We start from the raw sequence: 23,787 nt of genomic DNA, 5'->3' as shown, positions 1-23,787 counted from the left end.
CCTAACCTCCCCCCCATAACACACACACACACACAATCTCTCTGCCTTCCCATTAACTCCGAACCTTAACATCAAGACACACGCACCACCACCACCACCCCCCCCCCCGCCCAAATTTGACAGGCTGCCTTTTAATTTCTTCTGCCCCGTGATCCATAGCCTCGCAAACAGGACCTCAAAAATGCCTGGGTGTCCTCAGATGCCTCTGTCGTCCCCTCATTCTTCACCACCCACCCCTAATCTGCCCAGGTGTTCCTTAATTTCTTACCCATCCACCCAAAACTGTCTGGTGTCGCCCCCCCCCCCCATGGCCAGTTTCCTTCATCTGCCCATGTTTACCTTTTGCTAACTCTGTTGCAATTAGGAAAAAAGATGCAGGAAAATCTATTTGTCTGCCTACCTTTCTCTGTATTGCAAAGGGCCACTGTCAAAATAGCATCCCTAAAAATGCAATGACCCCTCCTTCCCAGAATGTTTCCCCACTGCATGCCTCCCACCCCGCACCCCCAACAATGCAGGTTCACTCTACAGTTTCCCTGGGTGAGAGGCACAGAACAACCCCAAAACCCCATCAACATTTCTCCAGCGGCTTCAGTACCCAGCCCGGCTCCTTCCTCAAAAGGCAGCCCCCCCTCCCCCCGCAACCCAAAGTAGCAAGATCAGGGCCTCTTCTCCAAAACCCAACACTCTCATAGTGTTGAGAGGCCATACTCTCCTCTGAGGAGAGCATGCTCTCATACCAGGAGGCCATACTCTCCTGCGCACCCCACTCCCAGATCATATCCTGATGCACACTTCTCTGGAAAACTTCCCCACTGCATTGTGAAATCTCCCCGCAAATAGCACAGCAAGAATGCCCTCCCCAAAGCTCCTGGACCCTCTTGCACTTTTATTTATTTCTCCCCCTCACCCTAATTTGGCAGGATGTATCCCCTCTCTTTCCACTTCTACCCAAACACCATCGATTCCCACCCCCTTGCAAGTAAGTTCTGTACATCTGCCCCCCAAATGCAACCTTCCTAGCACACCAACATAGCAGTATATAATCCCGCCTGTCCTCATTCAGCCCCCTTGGCATGCCCACCCACCCCAGCACCTTAGAAATCCTGAGAGCTGAGACCTGGTTCACACAACATGACATGCCAGGGTACGGGTTGAGTGTGGGTTGCCACTGAACCATGGGTTGTTGTTGCATCATGGGTTATTGTGTTGTGAGCCCAGCTGCGCTAACAAACCATGGTAACTATGAACAACCCATGAAGAGAACCCATAGTTTGTTGTTGGGTTGTGAACTGTGGGTTGTTCATGGTTAGCAAACCATGGTTTGTTAGTGCGGCTGGGTTCACACAACACAACAAGCCATGATTCAACAACAACCCACAGTTCAATGACAAGCCATACTCAACCCATACCCTGGCATGTGTGTGCGTCTCCCAGCAAACACACATTGCGATTTCAGCACATGGCCCTCTTGAAATCCAGCCACCCCAAAAACATTTGGCCCACCACTCCAATGCACCGCTTGAATCCTACAGATTGCACACATGCTTTTTGGAAACATAGTTTTTGAGGATCTCGGCCACTTATCTCAGTTCCAATATATCCCCTGCTCCAGAGTATCCCAATATAACAACATTAACACACACACCCCTACACACACACACACACACACACACTCCAAAGCATAATGCCTCCCCTAAAGAGGACACAAAACTGTCTAGAAGCCATACCCTCCCTGACCAGAATTCATGCCCCTTATTCCAAAGGTGTGTAGAGGCTCAGTGGAACGACACTTTACATGTGCTCAGGGAAACTCTCTTCCTTGTTCTTCCTTCACAGCCCACCCCATCTTTGCAGGCCCTTACCCATACACTCATGCTCCTAGACCTCAAGGCACGTGGATCTCTAGATTTCTTGTCATACAATTACCTGGCTTCCTCCCACTCTCCACACCTCAAAGTATAGCACCCCTGGGAAACTCTCATTTTTATTAATGTTTCTGTTATTTGCTGATTTGCCCTTCCTGTGTCACTTTTGAGCAAACAAGGTACATTTTAAATTTCATTGGCCAGCCTTCTCTGGAAATTCAACCCCTCTGGGCTTGCTGCCTGTCTCTGGATTTACCCCAGGGATCCCTCGCACACAACTGCCCTACAAGACACAACCTTCCCCTGCCCCAGACATCTAGTATCCCTATAGTTCCTACAAATGCTAGCCCCTGAGTATAGATAACACAGGGGGAAATTCCCCTTGCTTGAAATGGCTTTCGGGGGGTGGGGGGAGGCAAAAAGCAGAGCATATCCGTGCAATTTAAATTCTTTGCATAACCTTCTCAGTGGTGAAATGCTGCTGGATATATAAGGCTTTCTCTTTTTAAAGGCAGGCAGAGCAGGGGACAAGGAGAGGATGGATCAAGATCTACTTTAGATGTCTGGGTGATTTGCAGTGGGTTAGGAAGGCTTTTTGTCCTGACTCCCAACAGTTTAACAACAGCATACAGAATTGCAAGTTAAAAAGTTGGGAAACACAGAAAAGCAAATCTCTGCTTATGTCTCAGCCCCAGTGTTACCCACTTGTAATAATAGATAATTATTGGTTGCCTCCGACCAGGGTTTTATGGGGCTCTGCTGGTCAGTTTCAGAGTTTAGCATAACAATTCCTGATCTGTAGTAACTTATACTAGTATATACAGGTTATCCCAGGGTACAGCATCTGGGGTAACTGATTCTGCCCTCTGAACCACGATTTCGCACCTTGCTCCAGGTGGCGGATCTTGGGTTTCTAGCAAAAACTAAAGTAGATCCCACAAGTTTGAACTCTGCCCATGTGCAATTCCACATTGCCTCCAGACTAAACACCTAAGCCTTCCCAAATCCAAAATGTTGAAAACGTGGCTGATTTTTGCACAAAATGTAGGTTATTTCAGCCTTCCTTGAGCCCCGGCGTCAATGCTTCCAGCCTGTAGTACCTTTCTGGACCCATTTCAGTAATTCCTTGGGGGCAAAGCAGCATATATATTTGAGGAGTTTGAGTGGAGTTCATTCTTAACGGCCCGATTTGTATGGATCAGGCCAAGACTTCTTAACTGTTTATCCAGGATGTATAGTTTTGAGTGAAGAGGAGGAAATTTCAGCCTTGTAGAGAGAGGGGAAAACGGTACAAAAGCTGGGGAAACCACCTAAAGATCAGAGTTTGGGGGAAAGGAAGTGGGGTCAGGGGGAAGGGGGTGGCCATCTGGGGACCCCAAGGTTCTGCAACTTTGTTGTGTACTATGACGTGGGTTTGCGTTGTTTTGTCCGATGTCAGTGTTGGGGCCTGTATGTTTGTCGCTGTCCTGTTGCGATGCTGTTTGGGCCGTGACTGTTTCTTGTGTAGTTGCTGGCCTAAAGGTTCAAGGTGTTATTGTGGCGGTCTGCACACCTGAGTCAACAGTGATGCTTTGGTTCCAGAAATAGAAAGGAGCAAAATTGCAGCCATAATGTTGTTTGTGCTGGGAAGGGCTTGGCAGCCGCTGATCTTTCGGGGCAGTGTGGATGCGCTGGCAATGCAGTTGTCGGTGGGGGCCCGTGTGGTGTAGCAAAGTCGCTGTGCACGCGAACTATATAGCGGGGGCCCTGATCCTGGTTTTGACCCTGGGACATCTCAAGGAATATGTGCAGAAAGCCTTGCTCTCACCAGTGGGTCACTGCAACCCACATGCAGTGAGATATTAACTCATTTACAAGTAGTGCTGAATTAATGTGATTTTTTTAAAAGAGAGATGCTGTGACCATTGCTGGCGTCAAGGGTCGGCATGGCTGGGCACCTGCTGAGCCTCCCCCCCCCCGCAGGGGCCCACTGACAAGGCCCCCCTGGAGTTGCTCCTCCTCTTCACCCTTGCAGCCTGCTTGCTCGCCTGCCTCTCGCTCCGGCCCGGACGACAGTGGTGGTGAGGAGGATGGGCAGGAGTTGCCACGGCCTCCTTGCTCACTGGCTCTGTGGCTGGCAAACAAGCAAGTGGTAGTGACGATGGGAAGGATGAGAAGGAGCGGGTGCCAATGTGGTGCGAAAGCAGACTTGCTGACTTGGGGGTGCCTTGCCCAAAGGCCTCCCAAAACCTGGAGCCAGCACTGGCTGGGACTGAAACCATGTCCTCTGATCTACAAACCTGCTCCATAACCCATCTAGGTATGTGGGGGGTGAGGGAGACTATGGTCGCTCAGTGCTGAGCAGAAATGCACCCTGCCTATGCTCAGAGGCCTGCTCTCCTTTATTGCTTCCGATGCTACAGAGCTGCACCCTGGCACCAAAAAAAAATAGTCCTGCCGCCAGTGTGTGAGGCCTGTGCTAGGCCCAGCTCCAATTAAACCCGGTTTGGTTTGTTGTTGTTGTGAAAAACGATCCGTTTTCAGCCTCCTGCAATTCCCTTCCCCGCGTGGGTGCGCACGTTACGTGTGTGTGATATCCTGTGAACGAGACCCCCAAACTGGGGGCCGGAATAGGAGGCCGTTCAAGGCTTTAAAGGGACCACAGCAGCCTCCTCTTCCTCCCCTAGCAGATGACAGGATGGAGAAGAGAGCGTTGCCATGGCAACCAGGAGGCATGCCTGAACTGCTGCCGTAGCAACAGGAGGTAGTTAGGGCTGTTGCCATGGCGACACCGGGGGATGCAAAAGGTCAGGACCGGCCTTAGAAACCAGGAGATGCTAGGAGGTGTTTACTGTCGGATGCTTAGAGGGAAGAGCCGAGGTCGGGCAGTGTGACCTGGCAACAGCTGAATGCTGGGAAGCAGTCCAGCCAGCCTTGCAATGTGACAGTGCAAGGGCGGGATCCGTCAAAGCATATTCGGTCTTAACAAGCTTCTGTGCATATGCGGAGTGCCTTAGTCCTTCCCTTTGAGCAGCCAACACAGCCAATACCCCAATGCAGGGATAGGGAACAAAAGGTCCTCCGGATGCTGTCCGACTGCATGTCCCATCAGCTGTATGCAGGAGAGCCAATGGTGTGGGATTTTATTTCTCTGTATTTATTTGTTACATTTATATCCCTCCTTTTCCTCCAAGGCGGGGTAGGCAATATGGTGCCCAGGGAGAGTGATGTACCCCAGACATCTTTCTGGGCGCCTGCCGAGGTCCTCTACCCTTCCCACTTCTTTCTAACACATTTTCTTACCAGCAGCTGGGATTGCTGTGAAATAGGTTCCTGTTGGTGCTGCAAACTCTGGGTCCAAAGAAATTGTTTAGCGTTTTGGCTCTCAAACCCTACTTCTGCCTTGCGCGCTCAGTCTTTGGGGCAGGTGCTTTGACCTTTGCCATGTCTGCCATTTTGTGGCAGTGCCCAGGACAGTTTCTCACATTGCCAAATGTGCCCGCAAGCCCGAAAAGTTGCCTCCCCCTTCTCCAAGGAGCCCAAAGCGCTTCACATTGTCCTCTTCCTCTCACAATGACCCTGTGAGGTAGGGTAGGCTGAGAGTCAGTGATGGGCCCAACGTCATCCAGTGAGCATCATGGCCGAGTGGGGACTAGAACCTGTATCTCTCCAGTCCTAATCCCACACTCTAACCACTACACCGCACTGACTCTTACACAAGTCCCACTGTAGGGATGATGGGACTTGCAGTCCAGCAACATCTGGAGTGCTACAGGCTCCCTATCCCTGTAACTAAGGCTGCAATCTTAATCATTCTTAGCAGGGAGCAAGTTCCGTTGAATTCAATGGGACTTACTTCTGAGTAGACACACATAGGCTTGCTTTGTGAGCCTGTAACCAAGCCTAAAGACATGTCACACCACCGCCTCCACTTCCCTCTGCTTTTCCTCTGTTCTTTCACTTGTGTCGAATTTTCATTGCAAAGTCATTGGGGCAGGGACCTTGTCCCTTGTTTTTTGTTAAAATGCCACGTGCAATGAGAGTATATTGTCGTTGTTGCCATCGTCATTGTTATTGTTATACCACGTGCCTAGTGCTAGGAAAACAATGTCAAAGTGCAAGGGTCTGTCCCAGTACCTCTTATTTTAGGAACCGAGGCCCAAGAGTGACCCTATCCGCTCTGACCTGTCCTTGCAGGATGGTGCTAGAAGGGAGCCCTGAAGCAGTGAGTTCCCAGTCACTAGATCTCCGGCGAGCTTGCCCCAAAAGCAGCCGCATTTACCCTTCTCCAGGGGACAGTATCCTGTTGACCAAGGAGCCGGTGAAGTACGGGGAGCTGATTGTCCTGGGGTAAGTGAAGGGAGCCCTCTCCACAGGACAGGGCCTAATGCAGAGTGGTGCAGTGAACTATTTTGGAGCAGGAGCTTCACATGATAGCCCCTATAGCAACAGCCCCAAGGAGAGTCCAAATGTTGAGGCAGCTGTGCGGATCCCATATCAACAAACCAGCTCTACAAGTGCAACAAGAAAGAATGTATTGTTCATTTCTCCCCAGCTATTGTGAGGATTGCAGGTAAGCTCATGGGAGCAGGGACCTCTGAGGGGGGCGGAAGATGACATCAGCGTCCCTGCTAATCAAAAAAGTGCCAGGGCTCCGTCCCTGTGAGCCCGAGCGCCACGACACCACTGCTGATATAGACCCAGGTCCTTCTTTCTATTCCCTGGGCTCAGTGCTGGAGCATGAAGTAGTAAAGGAAAAGGTGGCGAGCGCAAGGCCCGAGCATGTACAGAGCATTTTTTCTCTCACCCCTGAGTAAACACAGTAGGCATCCCTGCCACACACATGACTTTCCATTATATAATCTGTCTCCCAGACTCTCTCTTTTTCAAAGGAGTTCAGTGCTTCACAAGTAGGTTGCTTTCTCATATTGGCTTTTTTTTAAATGCCACCTGTACTTCTGGTAGAATGAGAGCAACGTAGGGCACAATCCTATGCATGTTTAGACAGAAAAAAGCCCTACAACTCCCAGCATTCCCCAGCCAGCTGGCTGGGGAATGCTGGGAGTTGTAGGACTTTTTTCTGTCTAAACATGCACAGAATTGCACCTTTAAACACTTTCAGTAGTGATTACTCTCTGGGCTATGGGGGCACCGACATGTTGTGCCCATGTGCGCACATTAAATTATATTATTTATTTTACTACATTTCTAATCAACCCAGTAACCATTGTTTTCTAAATGTAAAAGCGTGTGCCATAGATGCATATATATCAAAATGCATCCATTCCCCACAAACAAATGCAGAGATTTAACTTTTAGATAGGGGGGCCATGTGTCCCGCTTAACAAGGGAGATTCCTTCTCTTTGAAGGTATCTCCAATTGAAGTCACCCATCCACAGTCAGCATCACGTGGATGGCAGACTGAGCACGGGGCACACAGCTCACCAGGTCACAGCGGGTTGGATCCAAACTAAACACGTAATCCTGTGCTGGGCTGGGTGGGGACTCCTGTTGTAGGAGGGTTGTTTTTGTCTAAATACGCATAGGATTGTGGCTTTAGTCATATTTAGAGTACAACCATTGAAATCAGTCCGACAAGTAAGCCATGTCTGACTTAAGTCCTGTTGATGTTAAGGGGTCTACGCTAAGCATGACTAAGTCAGGATCGAACCCAGTCTTCCCCTTGATTGATTGACTGATTGCATTTATATCCCGCCTTTTTTCCTCTTGCAAGGAACCCAAGGCAGCTTACATAATCCTCCTCTCCATTTTATCCTCGCAACAACAACCCTGTGAGGTGGGTTGGGCTGAGAGTCTGTGACTGGCCCAAAGTCACCCAGTGAGCTTCCATGGCCGAGGGGTGACTAGAACCTGGATCTCCTGGCTCTTAGTCCAACACTCCCGCCACTACACCACACTGGCTCTCACTAGGGTGAGATGTATTTCCATTTAAATTAAAGTCATTCTTTCCAAATGTTCACCTATACGTAAACATCAGCATGTGCAATTTTTATGCAAAGCGGTGCCCTTTTGGCAATGCATCAGTGACCACCCTAACTGTGGCCTAACTGGCCATTAAAGTATACATTTTAATTCCTACTCAAGTTTACTGACTGCGCTCTGTGTCAAACGTCCGTCCAAATAAGGAACTGGGAGCTAAGTCACCAACATCAGCATTGTAGAATCCAGGAGTGGGGGAAGATAGATCTGGATTGATTGATTCCCAATCATTGAAGAACAGGGGCAACAAAATTGCTTCCCTGACTCTGCCATAAATTATACTGCCAAAATGAAGAAGGCTTGGGATAACCAGGAGTGGATTTTTATGTGGAAGGACTGTGAACTCCGCTCAGTTCTGACACTCAAAACAATTTCCTGGGCTCAGAATTCTTTAGTTCGAATGTATTGCACCAAGTTCCAGTTGGAGAATCTCAGGGTTCTAGTAAAATAAACAAAGTAGATCTTGGAAGCCTGAAGTCTTCCGTAGTCTCTCTGGATCAGTTGTTTTGGATCTCTCTCTCTCTCTCTCTGCATTGCAGGGAATGCTCAGGAATCAGATTTCTGATATTTCAGAAAATAGCTTGCAAAAACAAAAGAAAAGAATGTACATGCAGGTTCCTACTGTTGCCGTAAACATTTATTCACAAGACTTAAGAGTTCCTTTTGCCTGAACAGCAGCTTGGATGGAAATTGCAGCCAGCTGGAAAGGAACGCACAAACCCACATCACAGCAGCGGTACCTCAGGGTTTGGTCAATCGCTCTTATGGAAAAGCTGCCCCAAGTCAAAAGAGCAACTAGGAACATTAACTGCAAACAAGACGTCTGTGCAACTTGTCATCCATTTATAAATTACATAATTAGGCACAAGGAAACATTAAAACCACCACAGCCTCCTGGTCAATTATGGAAAGATTTATTAGGATAACAAGATATGGAGTAGGATAAATGAACAGAGCATGGGTGAAGCAATCTCTGTATCGTAACATAGGCTATTGACAACAGATGGTAGTTAATGTATTCCCAAGTTGTCTTATTGTTTATTAAAGTTTTATTTGTTTAAAATTTTTATTTATTTATTTATGGATGGATGTACAACATTTATATACCGCTCCACATCAGAAGATTTTGGAGCAATGAACAACAGCGATAAAAGAATGAAACACCAGGTTAAAACATTTTTAAGGCAAATTCATACATATATTCCATATATATGAATTCATATATATATTCCATATATATATATATATATACCCACGCGCACACACACACACACACACACACACACACGAAAAGTGTGCCTCAAAATTCAGAAAACAGACATTTGAAATTTGAAATCCTGGATTTAAACCCTGAACTCCCGCCAGGGTTTGAAGAGGGGCCATGTTCGATTGAGCTCTGCACGAAGCATGAGTGTGACGCATTGCTGTCTCGGCCTCTCCCGACATAGGTACAACGGCTCCTTGCCCAATGGCGACAAGGTCCGGAGGCGGAGCAGATTGGCGCTGTTCAAGCGGCCCAAAGCCAATGGGGTTAAACCCGATGTCATCCACCACATCTCCACACCGCTTGTGTCCAAGGTGAGTCCAAAGCCCCCTCCTGGCGACCAAAAAGGCCGCTGGCTTTAAATGTGGAACCCTATTTTATGCCGGCATCAAGCCCAGGAAAAAGTGATGCCAGAGCAAAGGGGTGTGGCTCTGAGCATGTGCAAAGTAACGTTTCCTTTCCCAAGAATCGCACGGATCATCTCCGCAGATTGGAATTAGGGGATGCAAGTCCTGGCTGGAGGATGTCGTTTAAACCCCAGCGCTCCTTTTTCTAGACATTGATCACTGAGCCCAAATGTAGCAGTTACCGTGGGTCAGTTTGGCCTGGGATAAGAGGATGCCATTCTGCAGAGAGGAAGGGGATAGCTCAGAGCACCTGCTTTGCGCAGAGAAGGCCCTAAGTTCATTCACAGCATCTCCAGGTAGGCTTGGGAAAGACTCCTGCCTGTAACCCAGGCAAGGTAGAACATTCTGACCTTGATGGACCTATAATCTGATTCAGTAGAAGGCAGCTTCCTATTTGCCTATATCAATCAGCCCTTTATGCAGGATCATGAGGACTGGAATCTTACTTTCTTTTTAGGGGAAGGACTATAGCTCAGGGGTAGAGTGCATCTCCAGGAAGGGCTAGGAAAACCAGCTATACTGAGCTAGATAGATCAATGGTTTGACTCTGTAGAAGGTGGCTTCATATGTTTACCAACCTAGTAATTTTTCTCTGAAACCATGAGGGCTAGAAGCTTGCCTTTTTTTGTTTTAAACAAATGCGGTAGAAGGCAGCTTCCAATGTACAGCTGACCTGGCGCTTGTCCTTGAGCAGGTGCTGAGTCCAATCTGCGTACGATTGGAAGGGGTGTGGGTTATCTCCGGCTTGGTCGGTAGAGTAGGAGCAATGCGTCCAGATGTGGAGAGGAGCTTTAAGATGTTCCCGTGGCTACTTGTCCCATTTCCTCTGCCCAACAGGCACTGAGTAACAAAGGGCAACACAGCATCTCATACACCCTTTCCCGAAGCCATTCGGTGATCGTCGAATATACACACGACAGCGAGACTGACATGTTCCAGGTACTTATGACACCGGCAGCAGGAACGGGGTTGCCACTTCCTTTTTTCGGTCAGGGCTCCTGTGCTTGATCAGCTTGCCTGAGGGGCAGAAACTCGGTGGGTACAGGTTTTCCTGCCATAGAGCAGCCTTCTGCAACCTGGTACCCTTCAGGTGTGTTGGTCACATGACAGCAGGAGGATGATGGGAGTTGTAGTCCAGGACATCTGGAGGGTGCCGGGGTGGGGAAGGCTGCTGTAGAGCAGTGAGCGGGGCAGAAGGGAAAGGGGGTGCAGGCAAACGTAAAAGGAGCAGGGATAAAAACACCCCCAATCCCAGCATATTTTAGCTTGAAGCTCTTACTGAAACTAACCACCTTCCGAGAGGCATTTCAACCTTTTAGAATAGGGGGGAAAGCTACGAACGGTGGGATACCACCAAATAACTGGTAGTTGGGGGAAAGGAGCGTGGCCATTGGGAGAACCTCGTAGGGCTGGATTGGGACTCCAGGCCGAAGGTTCCTCCCCCTTGCAGTAAATTGATGAACATCTTCTGTGGATGGAATGGTGCTGAGGGTTCCCTTCCGTTCTCTTCCTCAGATTGTCATTTATTTCTTTATTGATTTAAAACATTTCTTGGCCGCCTTTCAGGGCAGCAGCCCTCCCAAGGCGGCTCACAGCAAGAAAATGCATAAAAGCAGTTAAAATATTAAAAGCGATAAAAACAAGAAAGACAACCATAGAAGCCAACCATAAAACCAGCTGCAACGATAACGTTGTTCAGTTTCAGGTTCTTTTGTTCAGCGCAAAATGTGATTTTCTGAATGCCGAAAGCCGGTTGAAAATTAACAGGTCGATAGCAGAGGTGTTGATTTTCTGTCGTATTTGTTTTCCGTGGTGGGGTATTGTTTTTATTTCGTATGCGGCCTTGAGAGGGTTCCCACCCTTCCAGGTAGCCTAAAAATAATTGTAAATAAATAAATATTCAGGAAGCAGACAAATGTCAGTGCGTTATTTTATGTCGTTTTGTCTTTCTCCTGGCCCACCTCCTTTTATTCCCAGATCGGCCGCTCCACAGAGAGTATGATTGATTTCGTTGTGACGGACACAGCCCCCGGGGCCAACTCGGCCATCGACGGCCAGTCGGCCCAGAGCACCATCTCCCGCTTTGCCTGCCGCGTCATCTGCGAGAGGAACCCCCCCTACACGGCGCGCATTTATGCTGCCGGCTTTGACGCCTCCCGCAACATTTTCCTTGGAGTGAGTGAGTCGCCAGAGCGGTGTGTGCGCATGCATCTTCACATGTGTTCGTGCGTGTGTGTGATATGCAGTGGATAAGGACAGGGCCTTTTGCGACCCAAAGAGAACATAGCGGCTCTGTGCTGCGCAGAAATCCACCTGGCTGCATTTTTTCCCTGCAGAGAGCTGAGACGTTGGGGAAATCTCGATGTTCTCTATTTCTGCCTGCCACACAGCTTGGCTTGCTTACTTGAGTCATCTGAAGCGTTGCTCCGTCAGCACCCCCCTGCAGCGCATTTTGTTTGGCGTATGCGGAAAGTCGTGTTCCTCCGTCCTCTCCCTTCACAACCAACACACTCCAGAAAACAAAGCTCCAGGCTAATGGCACTTTATTGGTTAACTGCTAGCTCCATTACAAATGCAAATTCTACAAAACTTGCAGACTGCATAGAACCAGGTAATCCGCACATCTACTAATATCAATAGAGGAGCCAAAGTGGAAGTTAGGGAAGTTGCCAGCAGTCTGGGCAAGAGCTTCTCAGCCAGTCTAGCTTTGCAGGGATGCCCCTTCATTCGGGTGGCTCCCTGCTACTTTGGCTTCCACGAGCATCTGATCCCTGCCCCTAACTTTTCCCGCTTCGCTCTGCGACGGACCCTAACATCCCTTGAATCATGCCCCGCCTCCTCCTCCTCCTCCAAAACTTGAGTTCAAATGGTGGAGGAATGGAGGAGCTGTTCAGCCTGGGCCATCTGTGTGTCAAGGTCTTGAGAAGAAAGTCTCACCATATCTGGGCTCTCTAGGGAGGGTGCCTCCCTCTGTTCTTGCTGTTCCCATTCTGAATCTGAGCTGCTAGACATCTCCTCCACACGCTCAGGTCCATTCCTGACACAGGGGATTATTCCGATCTGTTGAGGCGGATGGGGGAGGCAAGCGGATGGTCCCATTTTTGGCAAGAAGATACATTAGAACAGGGGTGTTGAACCTCTTTCAGTCTGAGGGCCAAATCCCTTTTCGGAGAAGCGCTTGGGGGCTGCATTCCAGCAATGGGCAGGGCCAAAAGCGGTGGGGCCAAAAATGCAAAAACTGCCAGCATATTGTTGCTTCACGATCTTACTCCCAATAACTTAGGAGAGGCATTACCATCTTTTAGAATGGAGAACAAACTGCAGAAAAGCTAGAAAACTGCCAAATGATTGGTGGCTGGGAGAAAGGGGGTGGGGCCAGGGAAAGGGGCATGGCCTGGGGGAAATGGTGGGAGTTCTAAGTCTTTTTCTTGCCTAAATGTGCATAGGATTGCACCCTTAGTTTTCCTTCCTTCCTTTCTCTATTCATTCTCATTTCCGCTTCCCTTTTTCCTGTTCTTTCAGATAAAAAAAGTCCCTTGCATCTGTCTGTGTGGGTGCAAACCCCCCCCCATTCTTTTAATAAAGGTACATGGATTTGTTTATATCCATAGCAATGAATACTTCCGACACGCATACAACTTTCTAGCAATTATACATAGGCGTCAATGAAAGCAGACCAAATATACAAAGAAGTATCCATTTGAAGGCAGTGTCTATATGCCACCCGTTCAAATATTGAAAGCGTCGGAAAGTCCTCAGTCCATTGCATTATAGGAGGTGAGTGTTTATCCTTCCAATGTAGGAGTCTCAGTCTGTTAGCTGTCAAAGCGGCACGAAGAATCCATTTACGCTGACCATTTGTTAATTTCCATGGAGCAAGTCAATAATTTAAAAGAGTGCATACATCAGTGAATATTAAAGACTGTTCCAGTACCAAATTGATCTGTGTAATAACTTTTCACAAAAAGAACCAACTACTGGACATCGCCAAAACATATATTTAAAAGAAGCATTACCTGTATTGCCTTGCCAGCAATTAGCCGAATTAGACAATCCCTTATTAAAGAGCAGTTGTGATGTTCAATGGACACAAAAGAAAAAAAATGCTGAATAAAACGCAGCCTAACATTCATAGACATGACAAATAGACATCAGAGTGATGATGCACTCACCGATTAGGCCTTTTGTGGTAGTGCCCACAGCAGTTTCTCAAATTCCCACATGTGCCTATGGGTCAAGAAAAGATTGGGGACCCCGATCTAAAGAGTCTTTGCTGGTAAGGCCATTCAGCCCTGAGTCTAAGATTACCTGACTGCACATAAGAACATCAGGAGAGCCCTGCTGGGTCAGACCCAGGGCCCATCCAGTCCAGCCTTCTGTTCACACAGTGGCCAACCAGCTGCCCACGAGGAACCCACAAGCAGGGCAGGAGCGCAGCAGCACCCTCCCGCCCATGTTCCCCAGCAACTGGTGGACACAGGCTCACTGCCTCTGCTACTGGAGGTAGCACATAGCTGTCAGGACTAGCAGCCATCAATAGCCTTCTCCTCCAGGAATTTGTCCAATCCCCTTTTAAAGCCATCCAAATGGGTGGCCATCACTACATCTTGTGGTAGCAAATTCCACCGTTTAACTCTGCACTGTGTGAAGACATCCTTTTATGCGCCCTGAATCTCCCATCAATCAGCTTTATGGGATGACCCCATTGGGTTCTAGTATTTTGACACAGGGAGAAAAATGTCTCCCTGTCCACATTCTCTACACCAGGCATAATTTTGTAGACCTCTGTCATGTCTCCTCTGACCCTCCTTTTTTCCAGGCTAAACAATCCCAGCTCTTGTCACCTTCCCTCATAGGGGAGATGCTCCAGCCCCTTGATCATGTCCGTTGCCCTTTTCTGTGCTTTTCCCAACTCTATCATATTGTTTTTCAGGTGCGGTGACCAGAACTGTGCACAGTATTCGAAGTGTTGTTTGCACCATAGATTTGTATAAGGGCAGTACGATCTTGGCAGTTTTATTCTCAGTTCCTTCCCTAATTATGCCTCACATGGAGTTTGCCTTTTTCACACCGTTGCGTGGGGAGGCTGCCTGTGGGTCGGAAGAGCTGCGCTTAGAATAAACCTTGGGTAGCAGCCGCTGGGGCTGCCTCTGGGAAAGACACCCAGTCCCATCTTCCTGCGTGGAAGGAAGCGATGCAGACCAAGACAACCCTCGCCCCGGCCTACCCCCCGCCCAAGCGGTGCTGTGATGCCTGTCTCTGGTTTCATTGGCAGGAGAGGGCGGCCAAGTGGCGGACTCCGGACGGGCTGATGGACGGGCTGACAACCAACGGGGTGCTGGTGATGCACCCAAACGGCGGCTTCAGCGAGGACTCCACGCCGGGCGTGTGGCGCGAGATCTCGGTGTGCGGGAACGTGTACGCCCTGCGCGACAGCCGCTCAGCGCAGCAGCGGGGAAAGCTGGTACGTTGGAGGCAGGCTGGGTGGGACAGGAAGGGGGGTCTACTGCAAGCTGAAGAGAGTTTGTCCCACCCTATCAGAGGTAGAACTCCAGCTTTCCACACAGAAGATGCCCAGTTCTGCCCTGGCATCTCCAAGTAGAACAAAGGAAGCCCTGGAGACCTGCTGCCAGTCAATGTAGAAAATACTGGGCTAGACACGTAGACTCCGTACGTGGCAGCTGCTGATATTCCTATTTAAATCGGCCCTTTGCTCAGTGCCATGAGGACTGGGATCTTTATTTTCAGCCGGAGGGCCATTGCTCAGTGGTCCAGCACCTGCAGAAAGTCCCAGGTTCGATTCCCAGAACCTCCAGGTAGGCTAGGAAAGGATCCTGCCTGAAAGCCTGGACAGCCTCTGCTGTGAGTCAGTGTTGACAATGCTGAAGCTGATCTCAGGGTCCGGGCAAGTACATAATGGGAAGAGGCGATCCTGCAGATAACCTGGCCATTTATTATTTATTTTTATTTATTATTAAATGTATTAATCGCCCATCTGGCTGGTCACCCAGCCACTCTGGGCGATGTACAGTGTACAATAAAACAGTTTAAAACAATACAATTCTACAGTAAAAACATTTTCCGAAACACCCTAACCCACCCCAAATGCCTGCCTGAACAACCATATTTTTAATGCACGGCGGAAGCTCATTAAAGAGGGGGCATGGCGGAGTTCCCTAGGGAGGGAGTTCCACAGAGTGGGGGCCACCACAGAGAAGGCCCTCTCCCTCGTCTCCACCAGTCTAGCTGTCCTGGCTGATGGGACAGAGAGAAGGCCATCCGAGGCTGATCTTGTTAAGCGGCCTGTCTGGTGTTGCTGGAGGCGCTCCTTGAGATAGGCTGGGCCGGAACCATATAGGGTTTTAAAGGTCAAAACCAACACCTTGAATTTGGCACGGAAAACAACTGGTAACCAGTGCAACTCCTTCAGCACTGGAGTGATGTGATCTCACCGGCAGCTGCCTTTAATCAGGTACCAGCTGCAGCTTCCGAACCATCTTCAAGGGTAACCCCACGTAGAGCGCATTACAGTAGTCTAAACGAGAGGAGACCAGGGCATGTACTACCGATGGGAGCAGATGGTCGGGAAGGAAGGGGCGCAGCTGCCGTATCAGATGGAGTTGATACAGCGCTGTCCGGCTCACAGCTGACACCTGATCCTCCATGGACAGCTGGGAGTCCAAAATGACCCCCAGGCTGCGGACCTGGTCTTTCAAGGGTAGCCGTACCCCATTCAACACCAGGTCAACATCCCCCAACCACCTCTTGTCTCCCACCAAAAGTACCTCGGTCTTGTCAGGGTTCAGCTTCAGCTTATTCCTCCCCATCCAGCCACTCACCGTCTCCAAACATTTGGACAGGGATTCTACGGCCAACCTTGGTGAAGATTTGAACGAGAGGTAGAGCTGCGTGTCATCCGCATACTAATGACACTGCACCCCAAACCTCCTGATGATAGCCCCCAGCGGCTGCACATAGATGTTAAATAGCATCGGGGAGAGGATGGAACCCTGTGGCACCCCACAAGTGAGTGGCCACGGGTCTGAAACCTCCTCTCCCAGTGCTACCCTCTGGTACCTGCCGGAGAGGAAGGACTGGAACCACCGCAATACGGTGTCTCCAATGCCCAACCCCTCCAAGCGGTCCAGGAGGATACCGTGGTCAACGGTATCAAAAGCCACTGAGAGGTCGAGGAGAACAAGGAAGGAGCATTCACCCCTATCCAGAGCCCTCCTCATGTCATCCACCAAGGCGACCAAGGCCGTTTCTGTCCCATGCCCAAGCCTGAAGCCTGAAGCTCATTTATTATTGATTTATTACATTTCCATACCGCCTCATAGCCAAAGCTCTCTGGGCGGTTTACAAAGATTAAAAACATTAAAAATACAGTATGCAGTATTTTAATACAGTATTAAAAACCAATTACATGAAAAACACACGCAAACAGACAATATACACAAAGACACAACACATATCTAAAATCTTGACTTCAAGCAGTCAACCATAACCATAAGACAAATCCAGGATCGATTAAAACTCGTCATATGCTGCCTGGGAGAAGAGGAAGGTCTTGACCTGGCACGGGAAAGATAATAATGTTGGTGTCAGGTGGGCCTATCAGGGAGATCATTCCATAATTGGGGGGCTTTGAATGTTTAGCACTTTAAATCAGGCCCGGAAATGGACTGGCAGCCAGCCCAGATGGAGAAGTCCTGGCATAATTTGATCACATCGGCCTTCCTTCCTCCCAGCTCCCACCTGCGTCTCCTCTCAAGACTTCCTTCCCCATCTCTCACCTGTGGAGGTAAAGCTTGCCCGTCCTTCTTCAAGCCCCACAGAGTTTTGACCTTTATTTATTTTATTGATTTATTACATTTCTGTACCGCCCCATAGCCGAAGCTCTCCAGACAGTTTACAAAAGTGAAAACTTTGGAATACAATAGACAACGTTGAAAAGCCATTTACATAAAAGCGCATGGACCAGGTATACAAAAAATGTATCACTAAAAACGACTTCAAACTAAAAAAATTAAAAATAAAACCCTCAAAATAAAACAACACAGCTTAAAACAACACCGCTTAAAAACAGTACAAGAGTCAGACATTCCTCAGCCTCTCTCCACCAAGCTCCCCTTCCAGCACCGGGCTTTCTCAGGCTCAAAGGGGGGCAGGCTGAGGGGGGCGGAAGGGCTCAACACTTAAAAAAAGACATTTTAGAGCTGGAAAAGGTGCAGAAAAGGGCAACTAAAATAACCAAGGGGCTGGAGCATCTCCCCTATGAGGGAAGGTTAAAACAGCTGGGATTGTTTAGCTTGGAAAAAAGGAGGGCCAGGGGAGACGTGACAGAGGTGTACAGAATTATGCCTGGTGGAGAGAACGCGGAGACCTTTTTCTCCCTCTCTCGTAATACCAGAACCCAACTGGGCCCTCCCATGAAGCTGATGGGTGGGAGATTCAGCACAGACGAAAGGAAGGACGTCTTCACACAGCGCAGAGTGAAACTATGGAATGCACGAAAGTAAGACGTCGTGATGGCCGCCAATTTGGATGGCTTTCAAAGGGGGTTAGACAAATTCCTGGAGGAGGAGGCTATCTACAGCTACTGGTCCTGATGGCTACGTGCTCCCTCCAGTACCGGAGGCAGCATGCCTGTCTTCTCCAGTTGCTGGGGAACATGGGTGGGAGGGTGCTGTTGCGCTCCTGCCCTGCTCGTGGGTTCCTGGTCGACAGCTGGTCGGCCACGCTGTGAGCAGAGTGCTGGACTAGGCGGAACCTTGGTCTGATCCAGCAGGGCTCTCCTGTTGCTCTCATGTCCCTAGCCCCGTGGTTTTAGCGCCCCCCCCCCCCGCCAGCGCCCGGCAACACGGCTGCTCCGCTGACCCGCCCCGCTCTCTCTCTCCCGTGCCCCAGGTGGAGCTGGAGTCCAACGTGCTGCAGGACGGCTCGCTGGTTGACCTGTGCGGCGCCACGCTGCTGTGGCGGACCTCGGAGGGGCTCCTGCGCGCCCCCACCCTGCAGCAGCTGGAGGCCCTGCGCCAGGAGATCAACGCCGCCCGGCCCCAGTGCCCGGTGGGCTTCAGCACCCTGGCCTTCCCCAGCCTGGCGCAGCGGGGCGTGGTGGAGAAGCAGCAGCCCTGGGTCTATGTCCACTGCGGCCACGTCCACGGCTTCCACACCTGGGGCTTCCGCAAGGAGAAGGGGAGCCTGGAGCGTGAGTGCCCCATGTGCCGGCGCTCGGGGCCCTACGTGCCCCTGTGGCTGGGCTGCGAGTCGGGGCTCTACCTGGACGCCGGGCGGCCCACCCACGCCTTCTGCCCCTGCGGCCATGTGTGCTCGGCCAAGACTGTACGGTACTGGGCACAGATCCCGCTGCCCCACGGCACCCATGCCTTCCACGCCGCCTGCCCCTTCTGCGGCACGTGGCTGACGGGCCGGCAGGGCTTCGTCCGCCTCATCTTCCAGGGGCCCCTCGACTGAGCCGGGGCGGGGCGGGGGGGCTGGCGAGGCCAGGGGGGATGATGGGAAATAAACAGCAACATCGGAGAACCATTTGGCCCGCTCAGGGGGTCTGTGTGTCTGCGTGGTTTACTAAAAACACCTTTCACTCTGACAGGAAGGTCTCCCCACACCCCTGGTTGCTCCTGGGTCCACAGTATCAGGCCTGTCTCTAGGTATTTTGGCACCCAAGAGAGGGAGGAGGAGGCGGAACGCCGCCACATTCAGGGAGTGGTTTGGTGCCCCCCAAATTTGCCGCCTAGTTCACGCCCCCTCCCCCTGGAGACAGCCCTCCGCTGTATGCAAGCAAGCGGGGCAGGATCAGGTCCATATTTGGGGGGACAGGATGGCCTCAGTGAGCCCCCTGTCATGAACAAGCCTCTCGTGTTTGCCACAGACACTATCCACCGGGGTGCGCAACGGCACCAACGGACCCATGGACTTCCTCTCTTGGCGCCTGCCAGGCTCTCTGCCTCTCCTGATGTTTCTTTTACGTCTTAAGATTTTTTAAGATGAAAAAAATCTTTTTAACCGGGAGGCTGACCTGCTGCCACGCGGAGGGCCGCCCTCTGGCGCCATCTTTATTTGGGTTCCAAAGAGCGGTTTTGCGTTTTGGAGCTCAGACCCCCGCCTCCGCCTTGTAATTCGGTTCTTGGGCAAGTGGCTCGTTATTGAGTCTCACCTCTTTTCGCCTTCTGGGGAATGAGTGTTCTGTGACCGGCCACGCTTGCCGCGGCAGCCGTTTTGTGAATGGGCAAGCCGCCCTGTGGCAGCCATTTTGTGATCAGCCATGGGCAGCCATGACACGCCCTCAGAATTCCAGATGTGCCCACCGACCCAAAAAGATTGAGGACCCCCTGCTTGCCTCTCTCGCCCTGGGCCCAATCCACGACGACGGCGACGACAAAGCAAGGTGAAGACGTCTGAGGTGCCTTCTTGCTCCAGTTGCTGCTCACACACTCCAAGAGGGCAGGTGCTGACAGAGGCGGTGGTGCCAGGGAGCTCTGGGAGAGGTAGCAGCAGCACTCTGCTGCGATGTGGGGCCCCTCAGGTGCCTGAAGACGTTGCCACCGGCCCTGTTCCCAGCTCCCACTTACCTCACGGTGGCCTGGCTTTGCATCTGCGAATTGCTCTTGGGATCCAACCATGTGGGTCCCACAACAATGGGGGAAAACACATAATGTTGGTATGTGTTTGCCCAGAATGGGGAGCAACGGGGGTGTCCAGAGCTATGGGGCAGAGCACCTGTTTGGCACGCAGAAGGTGCCGGGTTCAGAGCCTGACACCTCCCGGATAAAAGGAACAGGTGGTGGGATAATTCCCACTTTCTGGTTGAAGCCTCGGAGAGCCGGTGGCAATCAAAGGACTCGATAGAGCAATACCCTCATGCTGGCCTTCTGCAACCTGGCGCCCTGCAGCTGTGTCGGATTGCAAGTCCCATAATTCCCAGCCAGCATGTCTAAAACCCTGGAGAGCCGCTGCTTCTCAGTGTCAACGGACTAAGGGTCTGCCTCAATATAAGGCAGCTTCTGATGTCCCTATGCCTCTTTTTCAGTAGTAAATTTTGAAGCGTGGGCGTTCATCGTGACAGTCCGCATAATCGCCCCGCCCCCAAGGAGAGTCCAAAAATGCAGGCAGCCGTGTGAATCCATTTCAACCACCCAGTTTGAGCAAGTCTGAGTTGCCCATGCAAGGCCAAGCCACCCCAAAAACCCTTTGCATTTCGATAGACCTATCCAGATCACTGTGAATCCAGTCTATCCAGATCACTTTGAATTTTGTTTCTGTCTTCCAAAGTATTAGCTATCCCTCCCAATTTTGTGTCATCTGCAAATTTGACCAGCATTCCCTGCACTTCCTCCTCCAAGTCATTAATAAAAATGTTGAAGATGGTGCCTATATGTCACCTGTTCAAATACTGAAAGCATTGGAAGGTGCTCAATCTTCCAGGAAGCTCTGACATGTTGCAGTTGAGTGCTGGGTGAGCTTTAGAAACTCCAGCTTATAAACCTTGGTCCTAGGCAGGGAGAGCAGCTGGAATTATACCTTTATTTTCATTTTCAGTACCTTGCAACCTAGGATTCCTGGCCCTGCTTCTTTGGACTGGCCCCTGTGCTCCTGGCCCCTGATAAGATCTGTTTCCTTAGGTTGTGCCTAAAAAGATGTCCCCATCCAGTCGTGTCCGACTCTTGGGTGCGGTGCTCATCCCCGTTCCTAAGCCGAAGAGCCAGCGCTGTCCGAAGACACTTCTGTGGCCATGTGGCCGGCGTGACTGAACACTGTGGTGCGCGGAACGCTGTCACCTTCCCCGCCGAGGCGGTACCTGTTTATCTACTTGCAATTTCTTGCTTTCGAACTGCTAGGTTGGCAGGAGCTGGGACTGAAGGCGGGAGCTCACTCCATCACGCAGCACTTGGGTCTCGAACTGCTGACCTGCTGACCTTCCAGTCTGCAGTTCAGTGTCTTAACCACTAAGCCACGCATCCTTCTCCCATTGATTAAAGCGTATTTGTGCGCATTTTTCAAAAGTATGCATTTAGGTTGTGCTTAGGGATGTGTGAATCGGCGAAACTGGACCTCACCAAAGTTCTCTGACTCGCGTTTCGAAGCTCGTTCCAACTCAAGTCAGTATCAAACTGCGAGCGTTGTTTTCTTTCTTTCTGCATAAAAATGCGTGTGTATTCTCATGCACATTCTTCCAAATGTATGCATCAGTTGTGCGCATCATTGAAATGTACGCATCCTTCTCCCATTGATTAAAGCATATTTGTGCGCATTTTTCAAAAGTATGCATTTTTATGTGCATTTTTCAAATGTTCTTAAGAACATAAGAGCCCTGCTGGATCAGACCAAGCGTCCATCTCTTACAGCATTCTGTTCACACAGTGGAAACCCACAAGTAGGACATGAGCGCAAGACCACCCTCTTGCCCATGTTCCCCAGCGACTGGGATACAGAGGCATACTAACTCTGATACTGGAAAAGGTGCAGGAAAGGGCAACTAAAATGACCAAGGGGCTGGAGCAACTCCCCTATGGGAGAAGGTTACAACAGCTGGGATTCTTTAGCTTGGAAAAAAGGAGGGTCAGGGGAGACGTGACAGAGGTGTACAAAATCATGCATGGTGTGGAGAATGTGAAGAGGGAGACATTTTTCTCCCTCTCTCAAAATACTAGAACCCAGGGTCATCCCATGAAGCTGGTTGAAGGGAGATTCAGGGCGCATAAAAGGAAGGATGTCTTCACACAGCACATAGTTAAACTATGGAATTCGCTACCACAGGATGTAGTGATGGTCACCAGTTTGGATGGCTTTAAAAGGGGGTTGGACAAATTCCTGGAGGAGAAGGCTATCGATGGCTACTAGTCTTGATGGCTATGTGCTACCTTCAGTACCAGAGGCAGTGAGCTCATGTACACCAGTTGCTGGGGAACATGGGTGGGAGGGTGCTGTTGCACTCACGCCCTGCTTGTGGGTTCCTGGTCGACAGCTGGTTGGCCACTGTGTGAACAGAATGCTGGACTAGATGGGCCCTTGGTCTGATCCAGCAGGGCTCTTCTTATGTTCTTATGTACTGGACAAGTGCTTCTGATTTTTGCCCGCCTTCTGACTTTGTCGAATGGATTTGCCCCACAGTTTAACACGAGACCAACCCAAATTCTGCACAAAGTGAGCAAGCTTTCGAGTTCTCCAGCACTCTTCATCATTAAGCCAGGTGGAACAAAAAAGTAGGGCTTGGAACTTCAGGAGTAGAATTATAGGTAGACTGCATAAACTCATGCATGTTGAGTTACACTCAGGAGTAAATGCCACGGTTGGGAAGTGGGAGGAGCTTACTTTGCAGCTTTAAGAAGAAATTAGAATGTCCTATTTTGTTTAATCAATGGACCATAGTTTTGGTGCCTGTATCTGACATCTCTATGGATCTTCGGTTACGTCTTACTCAGCAAAAATGTTTGCTTCGGGTCTACTGAACGCCACAACATCTCTTTAATAAAGCCTTGTCAAATTCAGCCAATTGTTGGTGGTGTAATTTAGTCAATGCTTCTCTTATTCATATGTTTTGGAAATGCCCAATAGTTGCCTCCTTTCAGGAGGAAGTTATCATACGGATAAATTTTGTATTGGAAAGCTCTTTTATATTTACTGATGTAAATGTTCTCATAAATTACTCACCCGTTTTTTGGGATGTGACACATGGTCAATACAAATGGCTCTTTTGCATCCTTGTTGCTAAAAGACTTGATGTTACGATACTGGCAAAATAAAAGCTCACCGCCTATAACGCAATTGATTGAAGACTTAACAATGTTAGCAACATTTGAAAGAGTGGTATATAGGCGTACCTTCGAAATGGACTTATATTTGGATATCTGGTCTGCTTTTACTGAAGTTTACATGTAACCTATTTTTTTCCTCTTTTTTTCTTCCAAGAATATTGTAATATTTGAAACTGAGGCTTTAGAATGTTATATTTGATGTTTTTGTTTTTTTTTAATGTTTTTTGTTTGTTTTGTTTGTTTTGGCTGGTTAAAATCCACAAGAAAAAATTTATTTCAAAAAACGCCTTAAGGAGAACACGAGGCCCCAAAGGGGCGGCGGGGGGGGAAGCAAGCAAGAAAGGCAAGCAAAAGATCAGAGGGCGGGCCTTCGGTCTCCCAGCAACGCAGGCATCCGTCTCTCCAAAGCAGAACCCTGGATTGGCTGGACGAGTCCCGGTGGGCGTGCCTGGTTGTTTGCAGTTATGAATGGGAGGGGGGAGAGTAGGGGGCG

General features: G+C 49.8%; 1 protein-coding gene across 2 annotated transcripts in view; it reads left to right on the top strand.

Annotated features, from left to right (window-relative positions):
• PELI3 (pellino E3 ubiquitin protein ligase family member 3) overlaps positions 1-21,790 on the top strand; it is a 37,680-nt gene extending 15,890 nt beyond the window's left edge. For both annotated transcript variants that reach the window (XM_084824581.1, XM_084824582.1), the window contains exons 2-7: positions 6,045-6,197; positions 9,297-9,426; positions 10,357-10,458; positions 11,497-11,694; positions 14,795-14,983; positions 18,430-21,790. In XM_084824581.1, the coding sequence (XP_084680707.1) occupies positions 6,045-6,197; positions 9,297-9,426; positions 10,357-10,458; positions 11,497-11,694; positions 14,795-14,983; positions 18,430-18,996 (1,339 nt within the window). In that variant the 3' untranslated portion in view covers positions 18,997-21,790. The remainder of the gene's footprint in view (positions 1-6,044; positions 6,198-9,296; positions 9,427-10,356; positions 10,459-11,496; positions 11,695-14,794; positions 14,984-18,429) is intronic.
• The last annotated feature ends 1,997 nt before the right edge of the window (positions 21,791-23,787 follow it).

This window comes from Heloderma suspectum, chromosome 17, assembly GCF_057233095.1.
Source record: "Heloderma suspectum isolate Gila_16-S chromosome 17, 16-S_ref, whole genome shotgun sequence".
NCBI lineage: Eukaryota > Metazoa > Chordata > Lepidosauria > Squamata > Helodermatidae > Heloderma > Heloderma suspectum.
This window is presented reverse-complemented; position numbering and strand designations above follow the sequence as displayed.